Raw genomic sequence first — 21,018 nt, forward strand, 5'->3', positions numbered from 1 at the left:
CAGGACATTGTGGTGCCCTACTTTGCACCCCCCCCCCCCCCCCTCAGATGCCAGGGGACAACCAGGCCTTTCATACCTTGGATGTGGTTCATGCATGAAAGGTTTACCTGAAGTTAACAGTTTTGATTTTTGTGCTGCCTGAAGGCCGAGAAAAGGTCAAGCAGGTTAAAGAAAACTACCATTTCAAAATGGATATCTCAACCTATTTCTCAGACTTACAGCCTTAAAGGAAATGTTCAACTGTTCCCGATAACAGCTCATTCCACACAGCTGTTGGTTTGTGTCACTCTCGCCTCATGTTCAGTGCTATGGGACATCCCTGTTGTAATGGATATGAAGATGTCCTGTGATGTACAATAGTGTGCCCATGCACACAGGCTTACAAGAGTGCTGCTCCTAGAGGAATTTAGAGTTTTGCCTGTGGAAGCAACTAATGTTGTCCTATGTGTCCATGCACATTAGGTCGTTTAGAGGCACATTTTAAGCTTGGCGTTTAGAGGCAGAAAAAAAAAACACTAAATGCAAGTGCAAAACGCTCAGAATTAGTGTTTCTTTCTGCCAAGAGCACTGAAGTTTTTTTAAGCCAGTGTGAATGATCCCTGAGACTGCTGAGCTGGAAGAGGGTATTATTGGGCAGAGATTTGTCAGTGTTCAATCACCTGAAGGTAACAACAAAGCCCTATTGTAATAGATATGAATATGCCCTGTGTCCTGCTCTAAGAAAAGAATTTTACAGGTAAACCAAAAATCTAAATTTTTTTCTCCCTCTGCTGTGGGTTGTTCTTTTTATTCTTTTAAAATGTTTATAATAAGTCATCTGCTTGTGAAATTCTGTCTAATATTATACATGAGTAAGTAAATGTCACTTCAGTAAAGCTTTTTTTTCCGTGTGTGTAGATGCAGAACTCTATCCGTGAGCACAGAGATGGAGGCAATGCTGGAGGAGTTTTTAACCGATACAATGTCATAAGGGTTAGTGGACATACAAATTTTCTTTATTAAAATGTAAAAGGGACTAGTAATATCCTGTCCATGTGTCCTTGATTCTAGTAAATCATATTTTGAAAGAGAAAAATAATTTATAACCCTTCTCTGAATTAATTACAGCACAATTAAGGCCTCATGCACACTGGGCATTTTTACAACTGCCGTTTTGGGCATCAGATGTTTTTTTTTCCTTGCCTCTAAACTGCATGGTGTCCTGTGTGTTCATGCACACATAGGCTCTTAGCAGCGTTTTCTGGCAGAAGAGTTTTTAGTGGCAGGAAAAAATTAAACCCTCTGCTAGTGCATTCTGGAGCAGCAACGTTTCGGCAGGCAAATACTGACAGCTTCTAACTCTACTAAACAAGAGTTTTTTTTGTTTTTTTTAAGCTGTAGGCATCCTTAACAACCAGTGAATAGCTGGTTAAGGAGCGGTCCTGGGAAAGTCCCCATGTTGATGGGGACAAGGGCCTTTTCCTCACAACCCTGGCTGGTGTTTGTGGCAGGTCTGCGGGAGGTGAGGCTTATCGGAATCTGGAAGTCCATTTTAATAAAGGGGCCCCCAGATCCCGCCCCCTCCCCATCTGAATGAGTATGAGGTAAAAAGTAACCCCTACTCATTCACCAAAAAAGTAAATAAAAACACACCACACGTTTATGACAAGTCCTTTATTAAAAAAATTAAAAAAAAATGTCCCTGGTGTAGTTCATAGTCAGTCACAATGAACACCACCACCACTGATCCGAAAAAAGAAAAAAAAAAAATGAAATTACTGAGTGACCCTGCCCCTTGTGACATCAGCGACTTGGGCATGCTGGGTCGGGGAAATGGATGAGCTGATGACTTATCCATTGTTGTTCACTGGTCATTAAGGACTCTGCATGCCCCGCTGCTTAATGCTGAAGCTACTAAACGTAGTTTACACACTAGGCTAAACGGCGGCAAAAAATGCTAAAATATTAACTTTTTTTGTCCAGCATTTCTAAAGCAGTTTTTTAGCTTTTCTAGTGTGCATGAAGCCTTATACAGTCATGGCCAAAAATACTGGCACCCCTGCATTTTTGTGAGATAATACACCACTTTGCCCAGAAAATTGTTGCAACTACAAATGTTTAGGCATTCTCATATTTATCTCTTTTGTTTGTATTGGTATGACACATAAAAAGTGCAGAAACAAAAAGCCAAATCTGACACCTTCCATGCAAACCCCCAAAAATGGGCTGGACAAAATTATTGGCACCCTCAATTTAATAATTGGTAGTACGCCTACTGGAAAAAAAAATAACTGAAATCATTCGCTTTTTGTAACTATCAATGAGTTTTACACCCCTTTACTGGAATTTTGGACCACTCTTCTTTTCTCCAACTGCTCCAGGTCTCCTAAATTAGAAGGGTTCCTTTTCCTAACTGCTGTTTTGAGATCTGTCCCAGGTAATCTATGGGATTTAGATCTGGACTCATTGCTGGCCAGTTCAGTACTCTCCGGCATTTGTTTTAAACCATTTTTGGGTGCTTTTGGGTCAGTGTCCTGCTGTAAGACCCATGACTTCTGACGGAGACCCAGCTTTCTGACACTGGGCCCTACATTGCACTCCAGAATTCTTTGGTACTCTTCAGATTTCATAATGCTATACACACGGTCAAGACATCCAATGCTTGAAGCAGCAGAGCAACCCCAAAACATCAGTGAACCTCCACCATATTGGACTGTATTATTTTCACAAAAAGCAATGAGGCCTTTTTGTTTAGTCTATCCATAGCACATTCTCCCAAAAGGATTTTGGCTTACTCAGGTCTGTTTTGGCAAACTCCAATCTGGCATTTTTATGTTTCTGTGTTAGCAGTGTGGTCCTCCTGGGTCTCCTACCATAGCATCCCTTTTCATTCAGATGGCGGCTTATAGTGTAAGCTGATGCATTTGTACCCTGGGCCTGAAGGTCAGATTGAATTTGTGTGAAAGTTGATCAAGGTTTTTTATCCACCATTTAAACAATCCTTCATTGCAATCTTTGATCAAATTTTCTCTTTCGACCGCGTCTAGGGAGATTGTCAATATGTTTACAGCCCATGGCACTGTAGCTAATGTTGCACACAGTGGACATAAGAACATTAAGATATCTGGAGATGGACTTGTAACCTTGAGATTGTCCATGCTTTTCCATAATTTATCTTCTCAAATCCTCAGACAATTCTTTGTTGCTTTTTCTCTTCTATGCCCCATGTGGCACAGAGACACACAACTGAAGGGTTGAGTCAATTTTTCACCAGTTTAACTGGTTGCCAGTGTGATTTCTATATTGTCAGCACCTGTTAATTGATAAAGGGGAGTTTTAGTACAAATTACAGGAGCATCACAAACTTGGAATGCAATTATTTCTTACAATTTTGATAAAGTGCCAAAAAATTTGTCCATTCCATTTTTTGGGTTTTGCGTTGAATGTATCAGATTTGGCTTTTTATTCCTCCGCTTTTTTGTGTCATACTAGTACAAGCAAAATAAATAAAAATGAGAATGCTTAAACATTTGTAATTGCAACAATTTTCTGGGCGAAGTGATGTGTTATCTGACAGAAATGCAGGAGTGCCAACATTTTTGCCCATGACTGTATGCAGGCAGTTAAGTATATTTTATAATTTTCAGCAGAAATGTCTAGGATAATGTAAATTTACTGGAGTAATTTCAGTTTTAATTAGCTCCAAGTTACCTTGCCATCACCACATAAGCAAAAGTATAGTATATTTTTTAGTTAGCACTTATTTTGAGTTATTACAGCAGTGTTGAATATGAAGTAAAGCTGATGTGACTGACATTTTTCCACGCTAGCTGTTCCATATTTTTGTTGTATTTAAATATTTGTAGATTAACCAATAGGAGAAGAGTTTATCCATTTAATTCATGCTTTAGTCCTGCATAACTGTTGAGATAACACGACAGGAAATAAGAAAGCAGAGCCTATATATGTATACATACAATATACATTGAAACAAGGAATTTTCTTTTAACCACACAGAGTATTGGTCTTAATTTTTTATATATATATGTATATTTCTATTTTTTTTTTTTTTTATTCTCCCATGTAGTAAAATTACAGTTGGGTCCATATATATTTGGACACAGGCACAATTTTAGTTTGTTTTTGTTTTTTTTTTCTAGGTATTTGCCAAAACATATTCAAAAACTATAGTTATATAATGGATATGGGCTGAAAGTGCACACTCCGGTTTAATTTGAGTGTATGTGCATCCAAATTGGAGGAAGGGTTTAGGAATTACAGCTCTTAAGAGTAGCCATCCCCCCTTTTTCAAAGGACCAAAAGTAATTGGACAAATGAACCTCAAAAGCTGTTTCATGGCCAAGTGTGGGCTACTTCTTCATTATTTCTTCATCAATTAAGCAGGTAAAAGGTCTGGAGTTTATTCTAAATGTGGTATTTGCATTTGGAATCTATTGCTGTAAACCTACATCATTCATTCCAAGGAGCTGTACTTGCAAGTGAAACAGGCCACTGTAAGACTTCAAAAATGAAGAGAGATAGCAGCAACATTAGGAGTGGCCAGATCAACAGTATGGTACATTCTGAGGAAAGAAGAACGCACTGGTGAGCTCAGCAACATAAAAAGGCATGGACGTCCATGGAAGACAACAGTGGTGGATGATAGCAGGATCCTCTCTATGGTAAAGAAAAACCCATTCACAACATCCAGACAAGTGAAGGGCACTCTTCAGGAGGTGGGCATATCATTGTCAAAGTCTACAATCAGAGTAGACTTCACGAGAGCAAATACAGAGGGTTCACCACAAGGTGCAAACCATTCATAAGTCTGAAGAATAGAAAAGCCAGATTAGACCATGCCAAAAAACATCTAAAAAAGCCAGACCAGTTCTGGAAAAGCATTCTTTGGACGGATGAAACTAATATTAATCTGTACCAGAATGACTGGAAGAAAAATGTGTGGAGAAGGCTTGGAACAGCTCATGATCCAAAGGTCATCTGTAAAACATGGTGGAGGCAGTGTGATGGTATGGGCATGCATGGCTTCCAGTGGCACTGTGTCATTGGGGTTTATTGATGATGTGACAAAACCAGAAGCAGCTGGATGAACTCTGCAGTGTTTAGAGATATACTGTCAGCCCAGATTCAGCCAAATGCAGTAAAGTTGATTGGACGGCACTTCACAGTACAGATGGACAATGATCCAAAACACACTGCAAAAGCAACCCAGGAGCTTTTGAAGGAAAAGAAGTGGAATATTCTGCAATGACCGAGTCAGTCTCCTGATCTCAACTCAATTGAGAATGCATTTCACTTGCTGAAGGCAAAACTAAAGGCAGAAAGACCCACAAACAAAGAGCAACCAAAGACAGCTGCAGTTAGAGCCTGGCAAAACATCAGAAAGGAGGCAACCCAGTCTTTGGTAATGTCCATGGGTTCCAGACTTCAGGCAGTCATTGCCAGTAAAAGATTCTCATCAAAATTTAAAAAATGAACATTTTATTTATGATTATATTCATTTGTCCAATTACATTTGAGCCCCTGAAAATGGAGAGACTGCGTATAAAAATGGTTGCAGTTTCTAAAATTTGTACTTGATATTTAATTTATACTAAACCCAGGACCCTGTATTCACTATATCTGGTCTCCCACAGTACACAGCACATGGAATTGCAATTCTTTTAGTAAACATAAACTGGTAAATACCTTTTCTCATCAGCAGTTAGAGCAGTCTTGTGACTTCTGTCAGTGTTCAGCAGAGCACTGGTTAAAGCTTGTAGGAGTTTTCTTTCTGCTTTAGGAGGATGTGAAACCTCTGACCCTCTGTCTGGACAGTGCTGATTGGCCCTGTGCTGATCACATGCACTGTCCCAAGAAAGGGAAAAAAAAAAACCACCTAGCAATCCACACTGAACTGTGCATGTGACTATGGATTCAGTCTGTATCGGGTGGACATTTCAACTAGAGGGGGTGCAGAGAAGAAAGGATCAAACAGCCTTTTAACACAATGTAGAGGATTAACTCCTTAGGTTCCACATTGAGTATAACAAGCATGCTTTACTGCATATACAGAACGATTTCACTGTTGTGGGTTAAGTAATACTTTTATTTTCAACCCTTTGAATTAAAGCTGAAAGTCTGCACTTCATATTCATTTGGGTAGTTTTGTTTTAATTTATTCTGGTGGCATACAGAGCCAAAAGTATGAACATTGTGCCTGTGTCCAAATATATATGGACCTAACTATATACTTAAGCAAGCATGATATTTTTATGGTGTAAATATGAAAAAGGTCAGGAAAATAGTAGAAATTTTCAGTTCTTGTCTTCTGAATATTCTGCTTTCTTTTTGTGTTTTATTTCTGGGGTGAAAACAGATTCAAAAAGTAGTGAACAAAAAGCTCAGAGAGCGGTTTTGTCATCGCCAAAAAGAAGTGTCTGAAGAAAACCACAACCACCATAATGAACGGATGCTTTTTCATGGTATGTCTCGCTTTTCCAGAATGTATGTATGTTTTTTTTTTTGGTTTTTTTTTTCTTTGAAATCCATGAGGAGGTTCTCTGAGGCTCGGTTACTTTTACTTAGACATTTACTTCATTGTCTTTTTGGTCAGGGTTTTTATTTGTTCATGGATACTATGCACTCTACTGAATGGTTCAGTGCATACTTAAAAGAGAAGTAGGGCTTTTTTTTTCCCCCTCATTATACTTTACCCTTACTAGGTGGATGCAGAATCGGCCCAATGCTGCACCTGTCCCCCACCAGTTCTAAAGGTGAGAACTCAGCGATCCCATGATCGCTGAGTTCTCCTCTCCACTCTGAGCAGAGAGCGGGAATGTCAGTCACTGCTGTCTGCTCAGCCCCACCTAAACTCACTGGATCTCTGGGCTGTGGAGGGGAGAGAGCGGCTGGCTTAGGCTCTCAGTGCTTCGCTGAGTGGCTTAGCCAGGTGCCACTACAGACTCTGAGGTGGATCCCAACTGCCTGGACCGGCTGAGTGATTTCAGCTGATTTACAGAAGTGCAGCCAAAAAAAGCTTTGGCTGTACTTCTCCTGTAATCGTACATCACAGGACACAGGGCATCTTCATATTCTTGACTATTTGGGTTATGCTGCCACCTTCTGGTGAATGTACACTGGCCATTAAAGTAGGATTCCCAGTCCAGGTATACCCTTTCCCAACTTGTCTAAGCCTTAGATCTGTGCTAGTGCCTTTAGGTGATGGATGTGCCTGTGGAATCTTTCTGAAGATCTTTTACTATGGTCTTCAGCCTATGGTTTTTTTTTTTGGTTTTTTTTATGCTGCCTGTTCCATACACTCATGCTGAGTTAGGGAACAGCTTTATCCAGATTGGTCACTTTTGGCTTTGGGGCACAAAGGGACAGTAACCAGATCCTGCTGAGACGATTGGGGGCAGCCTGTAGTGTTGCTGGTCAGCACTCGATCTTGCCGGCAATGATAACCATGTACTTGTAATCCTAGCAGGGTGCTCTGTAGGTCCAGGGTGGCAATCTCCTGAAGGGAGGTTTTGTCTCTGAAAGGCCCCTTTGGTGTTTAAGAGATTGAGCTTCAAATTAGCCCTGCAGCCTGTATTGGCGAGGGCTTCCCTGGGTGGAAGTTCCTTATGTGGATTTCCCGCCCAGATATGTGCTAGTGCCTGTAGGTGATTGATGTTCCATACACCCCTGCAGAGGTAGGGAAAGGCTTTATCCAGATTTGTCACTTTTGTCCCTGGGGCCAAGAAGGACAGTACCCAGATCCTGCTAAGAAGATTTGGGGCAGCTTTTAGTGTTGCTTGTCAGCACTCGATCTTGCCGGCAGTGCTAACTAAGGGTACCTCTAATCCTAAATGTCACTGACAGGGTGCTCTGCAGGTCCAGGGTGGCAATCCCCTGAGGGGGTTGTGTCTCTGAAGGCCTCTGTGGGGTTTAAATTGGGATTTGGCTTTAAATTAGCTCTGCAGCCTGTATTTTGGTGAGTGCCTCTGCCAGTTGACGTTCCTTATGTGGCTGTGTTCATTTAATTGTTCCCTTAATGCAGGGACCCTTTTGGGCAGTGTGCAGCTGGTGAAGGGGAGGCAGCATCACTACAGCCTGTCCTGAGGAGTGCTACTGGTGTGCTGTTGCTGCACTGCTCACTGCAGTTTGCACCACCTGTATGCTTTTTTCTAGCATGCAAACACCTAGTGCATTATCCAAGGTTTATTAAAAATATAAAAGGACAAAATATACTCACAAACATAGCATGTATGTAAAGCCTATAAGGCCATAGAGATGGCCACAAGGATGGCAGAGTGTCCGACTGATGGTGCGGTTGGCCTGCTGACGCGTTTCGGGGATGAAGCCCTTTTCTCAGAGCTGTGGCCAGCCTAAATTCCGGTCTTGCTTTATATGTCTGCAGTCAGTGCCTCCTATAGCAAAGCCCCTCCCCTCGAGCCCAAAAAAGGGGGAAGGGGATCATGGGAGTTAATAAAACCGTATATGCAGAAAATAACTACATAAATGATGCAATTGAATTAAAAACAAAAAAATCAATAAAATAAATTCAGTGTTAAAAAACATTATAGTATAATGGTAAAAAGATCTGTATACCTGGCAACAATATAAAAACAATTTAGGTGTAAAATGGAGAACTATAGGTAGTGTTAGAAACAACAGTATAATATCACAGTACCGCAAAACGTGACCCACATCTTTGTTGTTGTGGGAGAAGTTTCAAGGCTTCTTTGCAAACCTTTTTACATTGCCAATGCCAAGCAGAGACATCCAACCTATTCTGGACCGCAAGATCTTCAACAAACATTTGCAAGTTAAGGATTGCGCTATGTACAGGGCTCAGAAGTGAACTACGTACAGAACGCAGTTAAGGTGTGCGTTATGTACACAGTGCAGTTACCGTATTTTTCGCTCCATAAGACGCACCGGACCATAAGACGCACCTAGGTTTTAGAGGCAGAAAACAGGGGAAAAAAAATTCTGAACTAATGGACTGCAGACATAGTACAGGGATGACCAGAGACTGCGGACAGCACAGGGATGACCGGAGACTGCGGACAGCACAGGGATGACCGGAGACTGCGGACAGCACAGGGATGACCGGAGACTGCGGACAGCACAGGGATGACCGGAGACTGCGGACAGCACAGGGATGGCCGGAGACTGCGGACAGCACAGGGATGGCCGGAGACTGCGGACAGCACAGGGATGGCCGGAGACTGCGGACAGCACAGGGATGGCCGGAGACTGCGGACAGCACAGGGATGGCCGGAGACTGCGGACAGCACAGGGATGGCCGGAGACTGCGGACAGCACAGGGATGGCCGGAGACTGCGGACAGCACAGGGATGGCCGGAGACTGCGGACAGCACAGATGACTGCTGACCTTTGGGGAGGTGGGGAGCGGGTACCTGAATATGACAGGTACCCGCTCTTCTGCAGAGTTTTTGTTTGATCTTACCTGTTCCTCGATCCAGCCGCGCGCTGTCTTCCCGGCTTCTGTAATGGCGCTCGGCATGACAGCCGGGTGCCCAGTGCGCATGAGCGAGAAGCACTTGTGCTTTGTGATTGGTCCGGCGGCTTCTGGGATCTGTCATGTGTCCCAGGTACCGCCTTACCATTCACAAAAAGCACCGCTTCTTGCGCATGCGCACTTGGCACCCGGCTGTCATGCTACAGAAGCCGGGAAGACAGCGCGCCGCTGGATAGAGGAACAGGTAAGATCAAAGAACAAAGAAGTAAGAGCGGGTACCTGTCCAATTCAGGTACCCGCTCCCCACCTCCCCAAAGGTCAGCAGTCCTCTCCATAAGGTCCCGCTGCAGAGCTGAGCGGCCAGCCCGGTATTCTGCACGGCCGCGGTGGAAATACCGGACCGGCCGCTCTATATTCGCTCCATAAGACGCACTGACATTTTCCCCTCTTTTTTGGGGGGGGAAAAATGCGTCTTATGGAGCGAAAAATACGGTACATAGTGTGCTATGTTCAGGATACAAAGTAAATGAGTTCACTGTGTAAAGGATGCAGAGTTAAGGATTGCATATCTCACCTGCCAGTTAACTCCCAAAACTCACTTTTGCTAACATTACAGAGCTGTTATTTCTTCTCTAAAATCCTCTCTACCCTACCTAGAGGGTAACGGAGAGAGTTGCTGCTGCCAAAGAGCAGCTACAACTTATAGTAGAAGTGTGCAAGCTGTCGGCGGGACACTAGAGTGGCTGTGAACATCCACTGCCCCAGAGGTGGTGGAACTCTGTTCAGGCTGGGGAAAAAAAGCCCTGGGGAGACCAGCACTGACATTCAGACTATCCCCTGCACCCCCAATGTTCATAAATTGTTCTTGCTTCTGGCTCTTCTTCAAATCCAGATATGTATGTCACAGGTTACATGGACAAACGTTTTAGCTACAACCTGCTTAGCAAAGTCCAGAAGATGATTCCGTTCCTTTAAACTTCTAAAGTCTGCTCTCCAGCCCTCACACCATCTCTAGTACCTGGGTCTAATCTGGGATACAACCCAAGCCAATATTTTCCTTCCGCAAGGTCCCAAATGAGGACCATTTATCCATTTTGTCCCAGAAACCTCTTGCCTCACAATCACCCAGCAAGACATTTCTTCAAGGAGTTTCTTATATAAATCTCACAATTTAACCTCCTGTGTCACCTTGGGATCTTAACCTTGTGCTATCTGTTTTCCAGAGATCCTCCCCCCCTTCCCACTTGAACCAATTCTTTTGGAAAACCTTGCGTGTTGCTTTCCTGGTAGCCATTATATCTATTAGGCATGTTTCTGAATTGGCAGCTCTTTCCTGAAAAGATGTTTTTTCATTTTTACACAAGGACAAAATGATTTTGAGACCAAAACCTTTCTTCCAACCCAAAGTGGTCTATTCTTCACATCTCAGTGAAGACACTGTTGTTCCTTCCTATGTCCCGCCCCAAAACGTGCAAAGGAAATCATCCTATATTGCCTAGGTGTAGTCAGGACTGTTGGGGTATGAGAACCACATCTTCTGTTTGCGGGACTGAGTTCTCCTTGTCCTGCCTTTGGGCCCTCGTAGAGGGCATCTTGCTAGGTGAATCAGACAACCCATTTACATGGCATACACCTTTGGTGACAAAGTTGCTCCTTTTCCTATGAGAGCACATTGCATCAGAGCTGTTGGTTTCTCTTAGGCTTTTCAGGATCAAGCATCTGCTTCTCAGATTTGCCAGGCCAACACCGAGTCCTCTGTCCACATGTTTTCAAAGTTCTGACTGGTGGATGTTTAGGCTTTGGCTAATGCGAGTATTGGCCAACACAAGGTGCTTCAAGTTGCCATCTGAGTGTTTTTTGTTTGGGTTCTTTAACCCTTGTCTACTTGTGGGCCTGTTGACGATTGCTATGTTGTTGCTCACCCCTTGGTTTATTGCTTGGGTCCTGTACTGTACAATTAAGATTATAGGAATTTTTACATACCTGTAAATTTGTTATCTTGGAGTACAGTACACAACATAGGCCCCTCTCCTCTGTCTCTTGATCAGTCCTTATTGATTTCTAAAAACTCTGAAGTCTCGAGTGGTTTTTGCCAGTGTCCAATCGCCTGAATGTAGCTTCTTATAACCTATGATTTATGAACACACGTATTGTACTCCAAGATATAGGCTGTAAAATAAGTTAAAATTCTTATTTTACTGAGTTTGTATGTCAAAACACAAAGGTTACATATGTACAACTTTTTTTTTTTTTTTTTTTTTATGTAGTCCATGGCCTATGTGCATTAGCCATTAATAAGGAAAATTGATTTAACCCATCTTGAATTTTGTGGCCCATGTGTAGCAAATACATATTTTCAACACTTGTACCTTTTATGTAAAATGCACACAAAGCAATTGTTTAATGAGCTTGGCTTTTCTTATTAATGTAATCTTTACTTATTTTCAACATAATCTCTAGTAAAGATTTTCTATGTTTGAGTTTTGTGTCTTTTTTTTTTTTTTTATTAGGATCTCCATTTATTAATGCGATCATTCACAAAGGCTTTGATGAGCGACATGCATACATTGGGGGAATGTTTGGAGCTGGTATCTATTTCGCAGAAAACTCTTCCAAAAGCAACCAATATGTATACGGCATAGGTGGTGGAACTGGCTGCCCAACACACAAGGACAGATCATGTTATATTTGCCATAGGTTTGTTTCTTAAAGACTAAAATGCTAAGCTTTATTTCTCTGCATTAAGACAAAACTTGTCAGAATGTCACTGTTAAGGGTCCCTAACATAGTCATTACTCAAGTCAATAAATGGTGTATGTTCTAGAGCAGACCTCACCTATGCAGCCCCAGAAGGATGTGCGCTGTACACGTCATTAGTTAAATCTCACCTGGAACATGCAGTTCAGTTTTGGGCACTAGTTCACAAAAAGGATGTTGGCGAAAATACAGAGAAGGGCACTAAAACTGAAAAACTGATAAGAGGAATGGAGGAGCTCAGCTATCAGAAAAGATTATCTGAACTGAATTTATTCTCTCTGGAGAAGAGGTGTTTAAGCAGGGATTTGTTCACCATGTGTAAATACATAGGTGGTCCATATCGTGAACTTAATTTAACCTTCACATACAGAAAGGCTTTTTTCACAGTAAGAGCTATGAAAATGTGGCATAGACTCTCTCGAGAACTTGTTCTGGCCAGCTCGGATTGTTTTAAAATGTGCTGGATGCATTCCTAAATGCATAAAATATAACTGGATATTAACATTTTAAGTTAACAACATGAGAGATTGTTGATCCAGGGAATATCGCTTGCCTTCTAGAGATTTTTTTATCAGGAAGGATTTTTTTCCTTGGTTGAAGCAAATTGGACCATGCTTCATAGGTTTTTTTTTTTTTTTGCCTTCCTCTGTGGGTAAAGGATTGTGTAAATGAAGGTTTTCTGTTTATTTTTTTTGTTGGTTGAACTAGATGGACTTGTGTCTTTTATTTAACTTTGCGAAGGCTGGGTTCACACTGCTGCACTGTGGTTTGGCCGTAGTGCAGGTGTATTTGCAGTTTTCATGTGTTTTAACCAACTTTGGTCCCTTAGACTTCTATTAGAGTGCACATTTTTGCTAGATTTTCTGAAAGCGCAGCAAAAGTCCTGCATGCTTCATCTTTGGCGCGCTTTCAAAAAATGTGGCAAAAACATGCAATCTAATAGAAGGTTATAACCTCAGCTAAAAACGTGGGTAAAACGCAAGAAAACACGTGCATATACCCACGCTGTAGCCAAACCACAGTGAACCCGGCCTAAACATTTACTTGTTTTGCTCCCAACAGACTGGGAGTCCTAACTAGACATATAGGAGCTGTCCTTGCATGGTTCAGGGTAATTAACAATGAGATTATGAGGTTGATCTACTATTGGAATAGATAGTGTTTCATTTGCTCAGTGACTTTTCACTGAGCTTTATAAATGAAGTGAAACTTTTTCTTTAGCTTTGGATAGAGTGGTGATAGATTAGAAAACCTGTAAGGTTTTATTGCTGTCTGTGGTCTAATTAAAAAGATTCACCCTCCCTATTTGTCTTGTTTACCATCATCATTGAAAGTAAAAGAAAATCCTAAATTTTGGGTTGTCCCCAGAAAAGTAATTGAGGGGAAATTTTCCAGTGGGGACTTCAGTTATGGTGACCTGGGGGTCCTCAAGGAATTCCTTTAATTTGTAGGGATTTCCTCTCACTTCCTGTTATGGTAATTGGACAGAAAGTGAAGGGAAATCTCCACAATGGGACACAAAAGGCAAAAAAAACCCATCTGTTTTAACCCTCCCTTGCTCTATCCAATGTGAAAAAAAGTTTTGCCTATGGTTCTAATTGAAGCACAGGGTTCGCAAACAAATATTGTGGCAAATTGGTGTAAGATTAAGCAAATTCTTAGCACCATTGTGATCATTACCAGAGATACAAATTATGGACATTTTACTTCTACCAAGTTGGAATGAAAGGCTGCAATGCAAAGTAAATCTTCAAAGCCAAATTTGAAAGTGTTGTGAAATTCATCTAAACGGTTGTCTTTTGTTTGTGTTCTTTTTTTCCTCAGACAAATGTTATTCTGCAGAGTGACACTTGGCAAATCGTTTTTGCAATTCAGCACAATGAAAATGGCCCATGCTCCTCCAGGACATCACTCTGTTATTGGTAGGCCAAGTGTAAATGGACTGGCATATGCAGAATATGTCATCTACAGAGGAGAACAGGTATGCAATACTTTGTTTGGTTCTGTTATTTAGCATTTGCAATTCATCATGGCATATGAATCAACATATGACAACAAATTTGACTGCAATTCATTAATACTGCAAGGATTGCTTCTGGCTTACATCTTTCAGGGATACAGGGATATGCAATGTGTTTATATAATGGATGTGGGCTGAAAGTGCGCACACTCAGGTTTAATTTGAGGGTATGTACAGTTGTGTTCAAAATAATAGCAGTCAGACATCACTAACCTGATCAATCACTGTTTTTGGTAGAAATGATATTTCTACATGGCAAATAATTTACTAGCAGGAGTAATAGATTCTTTTTGGGTCTAGTGGCCAGAGACAGTTTGTCAGATGACCCCCAACACTGAATTCAAGCCACAGTACACTGTGAAGACAGTGAAGCATGGTTGCGCAAGCATCATGATATGGGGATGTGTCTCATACTACGGTGTTGGGCCTATTGCATACCAGGGATCATGGATCAGTTTGAATACATCAGAATACTTGTAGAGGTCATGCTGCCTTATGCTGAAGAGGAAATGCCCTTGAAATGGGTGTTCCAACAAAACAACGACCCCAAACACACCAGTAAACGTGCAACATCTTGGTTCCAGACCAACAAGATTGACGTTATGGAGTGGCCAGCCCAATCCCCGGATCTTAATCCAATAGAAAACTTGTGGGGTGACATCAAAAATGCAGTTTCTGAGGCAAAACCAAGAAATAGAGAAGAACTGTGGAATGTAGTCCAATCATCCTGGGCTGGAATACCTGTTCACAGGGGCCAGAAGTTGGTTGACTCCATGCAACACAGATGTACAGCAGTTCTCAGAAACAGTGCTTATACAACTAAATATTAAGTGATTCAAAGGAAAGCAAAATCGTCAAACATTTTTCAGTTTATATAGTGAATGTTTGAGTTTGTAAAGAAGAATACAAACACTGCTATTTTTTTTTAACAGTCTAATAGTCACTTTTCTTCAATTTCTTTAGAGGAACAACACACATTTGATATATTTTTCTTCATGTTTTGATTTGGAATAGAATGTGTAGTGTTCCCAATGCATTTGTGTGTATGGAAATAAAAGCTATTAGAAGGATTTTGAGCTTTATTCACTTTTTTCAACAAACTGCTATTATTTTGAACACAACTGTACATCCAAATTGGAGGAAGGGTTTAGAAATTACAGCTCTCAAGAATAGCCATCCCCCCTTTTTTCAAGGGACCAAAAGTAATTGGAAAATCAATATAATCATAAATAAAATGTTAATTTTTAATATTTTGTTAATCTTTTACTGGCAAGGACTGCCTGAAGTCTGGAGCCCATGGACATTACCAAAGACTGGGTTTCCTCCTTTCTGATGCTTTACAAGGCTCTAACTGCAGCTGTCTTCAGTTGTTCTTTGCTTGTGGGTCTTTTTGCCTTTAGTTATTCCACTTCTTTTCCTTCAAAAGCTCCTGGGTTGCTTTTGCAGTGTGTTTTGGATCATTGTCCATCTGCACTGTGAAGCGCCATCCAATCAACTTTACTGCATTTGGCTGAATCTGGCCTGACAATATCTCTCTAAACACTGCAGAATTCATCCGGCTGCTTCTGTCACATCATCAATAAACACCAATGGCCCAGTGCTGCTGGAAGCCATGCATGCCCATGCCATCACACTGCGTCCACCATGTTTTACAGATGACCTTGTGTGCTTTGGATCATGAGCTGTTCCAAGCCTTCTCCACACTTTTTTTCTTCCCGTCATTCTGGTTCAGATTAATCTTAGTTTCATCCGTCCAAAGAATGCTTTTCCAGAACTGGTCTGGCTTTTTTAGATATTTTTTGGCATTCTAATCTGGCTTTTCTATTCTTCAGCGTATGAATGGTTTTCACCTTGTGGTGAACCCTCTGTATTTGCTCTTTTGAAGTCCTCTCTTGATTGTAGACTTTGACAATGATACGCCTACCGCCTGGAGAGTGTCCTTCACTTGTGTGGATGTTGTGAATGGGTTTTTCTGTACCATAGATAGGATCCTGCAATCATCCACCACTGTTGTCTTCCGCGGACGTCCATGCCTCTTTATGTTGCTGAGCTCACCAGTGCATTCTTCTTTCCTCAGAATGTACCAGACTGTTGATTTGGCCACTCCTAATGTTGCTGCTATCTCCCTGATGGATTTGTTTTGTTTTTGAAGCCTTACAATGGCCTGTTTCACTTGCATGGACAGCTCCTTTGAACGTATGATGTAGGTTCACAGCAATAGATTCCAAATGCATATACAACACTTAGAATCAACTCCAGACCTTTTACCTGCTTAATTGATGAAGAAATAATGGAGTAGCCCACACCTGGCCATCAAACAGTTTTTGATTCAATTGTCCAATTACTTTTGGTCTCTTGAAATAGGGGGTATGGCTACTCTTAAGAGCTGTTATTCCTAAACCCTCCCTCCAATTTAGATGTACATGCCCACAAATTAAACCTGAGAATGTGCACTTTCAGCCCATGTCCATTATATAACTATAGCTTGAATATGTTTTAGTTAATACCTGAAAAAAATCTAAAATATGTCCTGTGTCCAAATATATATGGACCGAACTGTGTGTGTGTGTGAAGTGTCCAGTATTTCTGGTGTATACACCGGGTTGCTCATGTGCTATCAGGCGATCCACCCTGTTCAAAATTTAGATTATTCAAAAGGAGCATAACTCTCTTAATTGATTGATTTTCTGTACAAAGTTAAAAAATACTGTTGGTTATATCATTCAGATGCCATTATCACTGTGTACAAAAATTTAAAGGAAAAATGAAAATTATTCTTATTGTAAAGCTGTTATAACAGTCCATAACAAGCCAATTTATAATTAAAGTGATTGTAAAGGTTTGATTTTTTTTCTTTTAAGTAACAAGCCATACTTGCCTACTCTGTGCAGTGGTTTTGCGCAATGCAGCCCGATTCTCATCTTCTTGGGTACCCCACCAGTGCTCCTGGCTCCTCCCCCTTACTGGGTGCCCCCAGTGCAAGCTGCTTGTTCTGAATGTATGACAGTATAAAACATTTAGCCTTTATAGCCACTTTACTGTTTTTCATTTTACCTTCTATTTTAATCTGTAACTGTCCAAAAGTTTTTAAAACTGTAAGGAAAAAATATGTTTCTTACTTGTATCAACTGTGGGTTACAGAACAACCCCAAGAATGTAATTTCTTGCACTTGTGGCTACCGTGCTCTCATTCACAGCCTTTTTTTTTTAAATACATTTTATAAAGGAATAGGTGACAGAAATGTAGGTAATCCTATCAACAGAGCAAAAGCCAGAAGTGCATTTGATACACCCCTTATGAGAGTAATAAAGATGGCATGTAACCCTTCAGGAACTAACAAGTAGTCCATGTTTTAGTTTAGAACCCCGTCTGACATTTGACCCTAAATAAGAACTTGACCTAAATTGTTCAAAATAAAATAATGCCGCCTTTAAAAGTTAATACTTTTACCACTTCACAAGGATTTCAAATACAGGCTTTACCAGAATACCTTTGTGTTTACCATTTCACATCTCTTATCACTGTAGCTATTTGCAGTAAGAGCAGAGGAATTTCTTTCGCTTTACTTCCTGGATTCACTATGCTATGAGCATGTACTCAGTGACTACTTGGGAATTTTTTTTGTTTGATTCCCTGGCTAGAATACTGGCTACGCATGCGTGGTATGGGCAGCATGCCTGTGCAGCCAGCGCTACCTGAAGACCTTTGAGATATGTAACATTCATATTCCAGAAGTCTGCAGACATTGGGCAGTCCTAGCCATGTCATTCACGTGTAGGAAAGAAAAGCGGGGGAACATTAAAGTGTAAAAAGGCACTTATAGAAAATATTGTTAACCCCTTCACGCCGGCGCCTCCCGGCCCTTTAAGGGTTCCAGGAGGTGGGGCAGTGTTTAGGGTCATGTGAGGCGCCGGCACGGCGGTCACATGATCGGGAAAGGTCCCGTGAGTACCGGACATGTATGCTGGGAGCACGCAGGGCGCGCGCTCAGAGGACACATATGTTTTTTTTTAAAAGAACGCAAATACGTGGCCGCTCGGCGTCTAGGCCCAGACGCCGGGAGGCCGCACATTTTTGTGCGGCTGGCATGAAGAGGTTAAAGGAGAGGCTAAAAAGAATTAGACCAGAGAATGTACACACTGAGGGTGAAGGTCTGGTTTAGCACCTAGGGAAAAAAATAAAAACACAAATTAATATAAAATAAAATATAAACTATTTAAGAGGAAGAAAACTGTCTTTACTAATAGAAAACATAGAAGCTACTTAGATGTTCAATGGCGGTGATCTGAAGATGGTAATCTGTGTACTTAGCCTTCCGATGTAATTGTTGTTACCAGGTTTCATATTAAAATGTAATTTTGTTTAGCAGTTCCAACGCTCATGTCATGGTAAACGTAGTCATGCTCAGGTAGTGATTCCAATGTGAGAGAAATTTGAATTGCATTGATGTGAAATCCGTGCTTTTTATTGTGTAATATTTTGTTTAATTCTCTGTACAGGCATACCCGGAATATCTGATCACATACCAGATTGTAAAACCAGATGCACCCCTACAAGCTGCCACAACAGCAGAACAGAAGACTTAGTATTATCAGTGGACTCTAAACTCATAGCTAGAAATGAATTGTTACCTGAATGACTGGGAAACTTTTCCATACAAAAAAAAAAAGAAAAACAGAAACCTGGAAATAAATTATATATTTAAGTATTACATGGTTTGTTCTAGGTAAGGATGCTCCCAGTTGCTACTGGTCCTCAAAAGGAGATGTTTACAAGAGGCCACCTTTTAGTAAAGTTTCTCAGGCTCATTTTCAGTTGGTAATCGTTGGCAAAAAAGAGGAAACAACAAGGATTGTCTAAGATTTCAGTAATACTACAAATATTGCCACAATATCATTTCCAAGGTGGTATGGACATTACATGTATTGGTAACATTTACGTGAGCATTTTAATATACTTTCATTTTAAGTACCTTGAAAGTGGGATTCACTGTAATCCACTATTTATTTTTTTTTTATATTTGTGTATAAATAATGTAAACCTAGCTGAAATTTAAAAAAAAGTCTTTCTTTTGCACAAAGTTCATTAGCAATGCAATGTTTAACGACCAAGAAACAAATCAGATCATTTGATGATCCGTTTTTTTTCTCCCTCCTGCTTCTTTTTCTTTCTCCTCTCTCTTTTTTTTTTCTCTCTCTTTATCCCTCCTTCCTCTTTCTTCTACTACCATTTTTACTCTCCCAGCCCCCGTTTTTCTTTCTCTCTCCTTCCTTTCCTTTTCTCTTCTGCAGCCAATATTTGCTCCCTCTTTCTCGCACACGTTTTCTCTGCTTCCTCCCCCTTCCCTTCTGCCACTTATGCCTTTTACACTCTTTTACACATGTTCTCCTCTCTCATCCCCTTTTTCCTCTATTTATTTCCCACTTCCATCTCTACTCTCTGGTCCTCCTCCCTTTTTTTCCCACTTTCTCTTTCTTCCTCCCTCCTTTCCTACCGCTTATCGCACATTTCTCACACTCACCTTTCCTTTTCTATTTCTTTCCATTTTCTCTGTGTTTCACTTTCTTGCTCTCTCTCTCTCTTTCTCTCTCGCTCAATCTCCCCTCAATTAAAAAAAAAATAGAAATGAAGGAGGAACATTAACACTAAAACTCAGTTACAAAAGTTTACAGTGGTTTCTGCCACACAAAGGAGAACCCTCTGACAAGTAAATTGTTAATCTGGTTTTTTTTTTCTTTTTTGTTTCTTTTTTGTTTTTTTTGGTTTTTTTTGGTTTTTTTTTTTTTAATTAAGGATCAATTGTTATATGCAGATACAAAGACGTATTTAATAAGATGGACTATCAAAATTTTGTGACCCACAGCAACCACTCGTTTTTTTTTTTTTTTATCATCTCAAGAGTCAAATACCAACTAAACAGTATACATGTCTGGTTGCTGTGTGTTACAGCACAGTTGACTGTTTAATGCTGTGTTATTAATAAAACAGTTTTGTCTGTTCTGTTTAAGTTGTGACTGTTTTTTTTCCCTTTGTTTCTGTTTTTTACTGAAAATTTTTATTGAAAGGCTGAGAGCTGTAGCCTATACAAACGTGGAAAGCTCCCATTATTTTTCTGATTCCTAGAAAATCTTGTTAAGCTAGCTATATGTAGCTAGTCAGTCTGTCTTCATTAATGAAGAAAATCTGTTTTAAAGTATTTCTATGGTCAAAGTGTAAATTCATATATTCATTTGTACATTGTATTTCAATTAATTCTAGCCTACTCCGTTGTGCAGCTCCACACACATGACATGTATTCACTATGCCCTGTTGATAGGCAGTGCTGTGTCATAGAGCCTGTCTTCTAAAATAGTGAGATGATGGAGAAGATGCAGGAGTCAGTACAGGAATCACTGCTTGCAGACAGCATGGTTCTATGGGATAGTCCTTAGAAACGGAAAGTAAACAGAGGAGAAGCCGCAAAGCATGCAGGGAATCCAGCAGGTTGTGGAAAGAGATGGCCAGCAGACAGGCAGCATTCACAATATGAAAGGAGATTATTTGTGTAATCCTATATTGGATTTGATTGCTGTTACAATTCCAGTGCACTAAAATGATAGTGTATGCTGTGACCATAGATTTCCTTTAAAGGCATTTAAAAAAAATGTTTCTTAACTCTACTTCTGTGCAAAACTGCCCAAAGGATCATTATTTCTGACATTCCTGGTTTGTCAGAAATTATGTTGTGTTCTGTGGCTCTACTTACCAGCCCTGAGGTCTCTATTGTGTCCTGTAGTAATGTGGGGAGTGGCA

At 40.7% G+C, this 21,018-nt stretch overlaps 1 protein-coding gene across 2 annotated transcripts in view; it reads left to right on the plus strand.

Moving 5' to 3' along the window:
• TNKS (tankyrase) overlaps window positions 1–20,233 on the plus strand; it is a 281,917-nt gene extending 261,684 nt beyond the window's left edge. For both annotated transcript variants that reach the window (XM_089670593.1, XM_089670594.1), the window contains exons 23-27: window positions 898–972; window positions 6,356–6,461; window positions 11,959–12,145; window positions 14,030–14,186; window positions 18,726–20,233. In XM_089670593.1, the coding sequence (XP_089526719.1) occupies window positions 898–972; window positions 6,356–6,461; window positions 11,959–12,145; window positions 14,030–14,186; window positions 18,726–18,812 (612 nt within the window). In that variant the 3' untranslated portion in view covers window positions 18,813–20,233. The remainder of the gene's footprint in view (window positions 1–897; window positions 973–6,355; window positions 6,462–11,958; window positions 12,146–14,029; window positions 14,187–18,725) is intronic.
• Window positions 20,234–21,018: the final 785 nt, after the last annotated feature.

The sequence above is a fragment of the Staurois parvus genome, unplaced genomic scaffold, assembly GCF_062004578.1.
Source record: "Staurois parvus isolate SC_StPar_1 unplaced genomic scaffold, SC_StPar_1.0 ptg000091l, whole genome shotgun sequence".
Lineage (NCBI taxonomy): Eukaryota > Metazoa > Chordata > Amphibia > Anura > Ranidae > Staurois > Staurois parvus.